The sequence below is a fragment of the Salvelinus fontinalis genome, chromosome 39, assembly GCF_029448725.1.
Source record: "Salvelinus fontinalis isolate EN_2023a chromosome 39, ASM2944872v1, whole genome shotgun sequence".
In the NCBI taxonomy this organism is placed as follows: Eukaryota; Metazoa; Chordata; class Actinopteri; order Salmoniformes; family Salmonidae; genus Salvelinus; species Salvelinus fontinalis.
Genome location: NC_074703.1, coordinates 11,767,452 through 11,773,571, shown reverse-complemented (window position 1 = coordinate 11,773,571; position 6,120 = coordinate 11,767,452). Strand labels below are relative to the sequence as shown.

At 43.7% G+C, this 6,120-nt stretch overlaps 2 gene segments (V, D, J or C); one reads left to right on the top strand and one right to left on the bottom strand.

The window, feature by feature from the left end:
- Positions 1-2,654: 2,654 nt before the first annotated feature.
- LOC129838918 (Ig kappa chain V region K29-213-like) lies at positions 2,655-3,567 on the bottom strand. The segment is given in 2 exon segments: positions 2,655-3,347; positions 3,498-3,567. Coding segments are annotated over 2 exon segments (366 nt in total).
- Positions 3,568-5,087: 1,520 nt separating this feature from the next.
- LOC129838919 (Ig kappa-b4 chain C region-like) lies at positions 5,088-5,659 on the top strand. The segment is given in 1 exon segment: positions 5,088-5,659. A coding segment is annotated over 1 exon segment (243 nt).
- The last annotated feature ends 461 nt before the right edge of the window (positions 5,660-6,120 follow it).

The following is a 6,120-nucleotide window of genomic DNA, read 5'->3' as shown; positions in this document are numbered from 1 at the left end:
ATTAGATCAGACAGTATCTGCTCCAATTCTCCCCCGAGTGGTCAGGGTCAGTAACTGCAGTCTTAGTGTGAACGGTTTTCCTTGAATTACTCAACAGAGTTAACATGTAGTTAATGGTCAGGAGAAACATTTAGTGATCAGTTATGATCTAAGGTCTTCTAGACACAGCTCTAGTTTGACTCTATTGTTGTTCAGCTCTACTACACACTGTGTCTTTGTACTGGATCATCTCATCCCCTCAGGATCTGCAGTCGGTCCCAGCTGTAGCAGTACAGTCACTGTGCAGTCCGACTGAGGGACGTTTTTGTACGACCTCTCCCATTATACATTTGTAGTAGTAGCTGAACCTCCTCTCTCCTCTCTCCTCTCCTCCAGCTGGTCCTTCTGTCAGGTCCACAGTGTCTCTGCCCCCCCCCCCCCCCCCCCCCCGCCCCCTCTGTCCTCTGAGCAGCTCTCTGGGGGCTCGGCCACACTGGCCTGCTATTCCCCCCAGGGGGTGTTGGTGATCTGGGAGGTGGACAGGGCAGAGGTGATGGAGGGGGAATGGCGTCTTTCACAGCCGGAGCAGCAACCTGACCCTGAGCAAGGCACGCTGGGAAGAGGGAGAGGTGTACACCTGCAGGGTCGCCAACAACGACACCAGTGATTCAGCCACCTTCCGGAAAAGCCAGTGTAGCGTCTAGAGACAGGAGAAGCCATTGTAAAGGGCTTGAGAGTCCCCACATGGTGATAGTTCTGGAAACATTAGTGTTTTAGAGCTGAATGTTACAGTATAATAGTGAATAATATCAGTAGTGCTGTGTGTTAAATAAACTATTTTGAGATTAAGTTGTACATGTCTTCTTCCCTCTGAGTTGAAATACATCTTGTTTTGATTAGGAAAATAACCAGAAGAGTTCATTTAGTAATGATTCCAGTGATCACCATCTCATGAATAGGCAGCACATTTCATACTAATCAGCTTCTTTCATAATTTAGCATTGTAGCATATAGCTACTCTCATGTTCGGGCTAGGCCCCTTAGTTCCAGTGAAGGGAAATCTTAACGCTACAGCATGCAATGCCATTCTAGACAATTCTGTGCATCCAACTTTGTGGTGACAGTTTGGGGAAGGCCCTTTCCTGTTTCAGCATAACAATGCCCCCGTACACAAAGGGAGGTCCATACAGAAATGGCTTGTCGAGATCGGTGTGGAAGAACTTGACTGGCCTGCACAGAGCCCTCACCTCAACCCTATCGAACAGCTTTGGGATGAATTGGAAGAACGACTGTGAGCCAGTCCTAATCGCCCAACATCTGTGCCCAACCTCACTAATGCTCTTGTGACTGAATGGAAGCAAGTCCCCAAAGCAATGTTCCAACATCTAGTGGAAAGCCAACCCAGAAGAGTGGAGGCTGTTATAGCAGCAAAGGGTGAAACAACTCCATATTAATGCCCATGATTTTGGAATGAGATGTTCGACGAGCAGATGTCCACATACTTTTGGTTACGTAGTGTAGTTGATTTAATCATGATTACAGTGATCACTATCACATGAATAGGCAGAACATGTCATAATTATTTATATTAATCAGCTTCTTTCATTATTTAGTATTGCAGCATATAGCTACTCTCATGTTTTCAAACAGAATTAAAAGGGCATCTGATCCAACAAATACTCTGCATTAATTTCTACAACTGAATAATCCAGTTATCCTGTAGCATCAATACCAGTGATAATAATTAGTGATATTTGATAATAAACCTCTAAGATCTGCTCTCAGAACTCACACTGCTGAACAGTTACTTTCCATAACATATGTATATTTACAATGTTTAATTCCTCTATATGATTTTATTATATTAGATGTTTTAGCAATAGTTTTCAACATTGTGTACTCTACACTTCTCCATTGTTTTTCCTCTGGTCTTCTCTACCTCCAACCCCCTGGGAACAGAGTGAACATCTGGTGACAGTGCTGCTCTATTCTGGGACAAGCAGAACCACCCAGCCCTGTCTATGTAAATCTCAGTTTCACTCCCACAGCTTCCAGTCTAGCAGTTGAACAGTTTCACTGACTGAAATACCCTGGACTGGGCCAGATGTGAGGTAGTGGACTGGATTTAACCTCCATGGTGGATTCAGTGAGGGAGACATAACAGATATACCATCATGTAATTAATGACACATGAAATTTCTATTATACTTTATGTAGATAGTGTATGTCTCTACACGAATGTGTCAAATGTTTGATCCCAGCATCATGTCTTATTCACAGATGTAACAGTCAGTAACCTGCTCATAAAAATAGTTAAAATAATGCTAGAGGATCAATATTTGGTTGTGAGGTTCATATGGGGATTGTATCTAGGGGGGCTGATGCTGATGTAACATCACCTTATTTTTCTTTACTTCTCTACATCTTATTTTGCATATTGGACCGGTATTGTGGGTATTCAGAACTTCAAATAACTTTTGGAGGTCCAGCACAATGATGATGATGATGATGATGATGGGGAATATGTGATCTGAATGATGCTTTCTAAACATATTCTAAGTTGACTTCACTAACCAGTGTTCCATGTCGCTGTCTCTTGTATGACGGAACCTCAGGTTGTTCTACTGGGTCATAATCATGTTATATGATCTCAGTAAATATGGTTCAAACTTAACTTGAAATTCATTAGCCAATACAGGGACTGGGATATTTATTATGAAATTATGTGAGACATTATTATTTCACATAGATAGAGTCCATTCAACTTATTGTCTGAAATGTTAAATAAAAGGTTTGTTAGCCACAGCAAAAGGGAAGGCATATTTATGTAGTCTGGACCTATGGGTGTTGTCAGTTCAGGAATGATTTCACATGAAGGTGGATAAGTTTACATTATAGTCACCATCACTGATATATTTAGCTCGGTGTATTTTAGTTCAGTCAGTGTTCCCTGTCACTGTCTCTTCCCCCTCAGTACCTGCAGTAGGTCCCAGCTGTAGCAGTACAGTCACTGTGCAGTCTGACTGAGGGAGGTTTTTGTACGGCTCTGTATCACTGTGTGAACACATCACCACTGTGTTCACTCTGACAGTAGTAATCTCCTGCATCTTCAGCCTGGACTCCACTCATGGTCAGAGTGAAGTCCCTCCCAGATCCACTGCCGCTGAATCTAGATGGAGTCCCAGACTGAAGTGTTGTAGCACGGTAAATAAGGAGTTTAGGAGCTCCTCCAGGTTTCTGTTGGTACCAGGCTAAAAAGTCATTGTTGTAAACATTACTGCTGGTTTTACACTTCAGAGAGAGCATCTGTCCTGGGAGAACAGTTTCCACTGAAGGAGTCTGAGTCACAGTGTACTGTCCTCTGGATTCTGGAAAATAGAATAAAAACATTTATATGAAATAAATGTTACATGTTGTAATGAATACTTCTGAATAGAAATATTAACATTAATATACTGTATGTTATACCTTTGTGTAGATGTAATTATTTTTAAACAACAAATTCTGAAAATGTTAACCTTGAAAGCAGAAAGCAAGTGTCCAGATGAAGATGGTAATAAAAGTCATGGTTGTTGTGGTTCTGTTGTCATGAAGGACAGCTCTCAGTCATGAAGTGTTAAACTCACAGGGATATAAACACTACCAGACCACTGAAGCATGTGCTATCTATGCAAAGTGTCCTCTCTATGCAAACAGACTTCATTGGTCCCCAGGGAAACTGTAGTTGAAGAGCTCTTCTTCTTCTTTGGGATTAGGTTGGCGGATTGCATCCAATTTAAAGGTGTATACACCGCCACCTACTGTACTAAATTGTGAGAACAGTCACGGCCTACAGTATCTACATTAAATTATCTTTATTATTCCTGTTCCTAAAAGGATAAACTTACACCAACTAACCCTACACCCACATACCACTATTTCATAAAAATATAATCACCTCCCCAGTAATTGTCTGCAGTAAAATCTTGTACACCAGGTACTTCTCTTCAGCTACCACCTACACATTAAAACCCACTACCCCATTCCACTACTTTGACCATATCTGCTCCTGCACCATGCCAACGACCTGGGAGGACGGGACACCACCCCTCAACACACCCTGTAACTCTTCTGAAGTCTAATCTCGTATACCCATATACTTCTCTGCAGCTGCCACGACAACATCTATTCTTTGTGTTTTACCTACCATTCCTGTGGAACAGTTTATAACCATTACTATGAACGCTAAGACAACAACCTTACTGAAGCGTAATTCACTCGTTGCCCTATCCCTCTGTGCTGGCACAAATCTACTACTCACTGTGATCCTCTCAGGATGCCTCACTCTTGACCCATCCTCCTGCACTTCATTCACTGCCTCAGCATATGACACCCTCTGCACTACTCAGACTCTGGCCACTTCAACCTGCCTCTCTCACACCGGACACTTCAGACCTCCAGCAGCAAGAGCACCCCTACAGTTGACACACACAACTTTATCCAGCGAAACTACACAATCCTCTGTCCCATGCCCTCCTGCAGACTTCCAACACCTGAAACAGAGCAGTGGATTCTGCACAAAAACTCTAACAGGATATCTAATACATCATAACATGACTTTGTCAGACTCAAATCAAAAGGACTGACAATGACTCCTCTGTTTCACCACTCTTGGGTCTGCGTCGCACCAAACGGCGGGCGTCACAAACAACAGAAATGTTAAACTGCAATTGCTCCACCTCCACACGTAATGCTATCCCATAAATCACCCCTTTCAATGGTGCCCTGTTTCTAAGAACAAAGCAAGAAACAGACATTTACCCAAGTTGTGTGACACCGAGCGCCCGCTCCCTCTGGTCAGAAAAAACACAAACAAATATGACAGGTCCACTACAGGTTACCTTCACTCATTCAGCTGTAGCTAACTCCTTTCTCTCCCACCCACCCTGATACCACAAATTATATAAACAATCTAACTTCTACATTCATATTTAGACGGCATTTTAAATCACTGTATAGCGATGTGTCCTTTGCTGAAGATAATATATTACCGTAGCTGTACTTGATGGAGTTACTTAGTTGATGTGATCTGTTTGTTCCAGCTAACAGTGCTGTCCAGTACAACAACAGCCACACTGATGTGTCTGGCCAACAAGGGCTTCCCTTCAGACTGGACCATGAGCTGGAAAGTGGACGGGACCAGCCAGATACAAGAGGCCAGTTCTAGGGTCCTGGAGAAGGATGGTCTGTACAGCTGGAGCAGCACCCTGACTCTCACTGGCCAGGAGTGGACCAAGGCAGGAGAGGTGACCTGTGAAGCCCAGCAGAAATCCCAGACTCCAGTCACCAAGGCCTTGAAGAAGGCTGACTGTTCTGGGTAGGATCCCTCAGTCACACATCCCTGTGGAGAGAGGCTGCTGGTTCCTCTGCTTTGACTCTGTTCTGAGATCAGATGTTCTCTGTCTTATTGATCACTGACATGTAGACTAACAGAGGGCTTTCCTCTCTAAGAGGGCACTGCGCCCGGCCCGCCACAGGAGTTGCTGGTGCGCGATGAGACAAGGATATCCCTACCGGCCAAACCCTCCCTAACCCGGACGATGCTAGGCCAATTGTGCGTCGCCCCACGGACCTCCCGGTCGCGGCCGGCTGCGACAGAGCCTGGGCGCGAACCCAGAGTCTCTGGTGGCACAGCTAGCGCTGCGATACAGTGCCCTAGACCACTGCGCCACCCGGGAGGCAATATAAGGAATTTTCAATGATTTATTCTTGTACTTTTACTTTTGATACTTAAGTATATTTTAGCGATTACATTTACTTTTGATACTTAAGTATATTTTAGCGATTACATTTACTTTTGATACTTAAGTATATTTTAAACCAAATACTTTAAAACTTTTACTCAAGTAGTATTTTACTGGGTGACTTTCACTTTTACTTGAGACGCTTTCTATTAAGGGATCTTTACCTTTACTCAAGTATGAAAATTGGGTACTTTTTCTACCACTGGTAGGTTCACGGATCCCCCATTTACTGCTGCTCATTCCGTTCACCAGCTCCGGAGGTCTATGTCGGCGCCCTTCTAGGCATCACGCAACTAGATTCATTACCACCAAAACCGGACTGTCTTGTCTCATTACGCACACCTGGTTCCCATTCCCC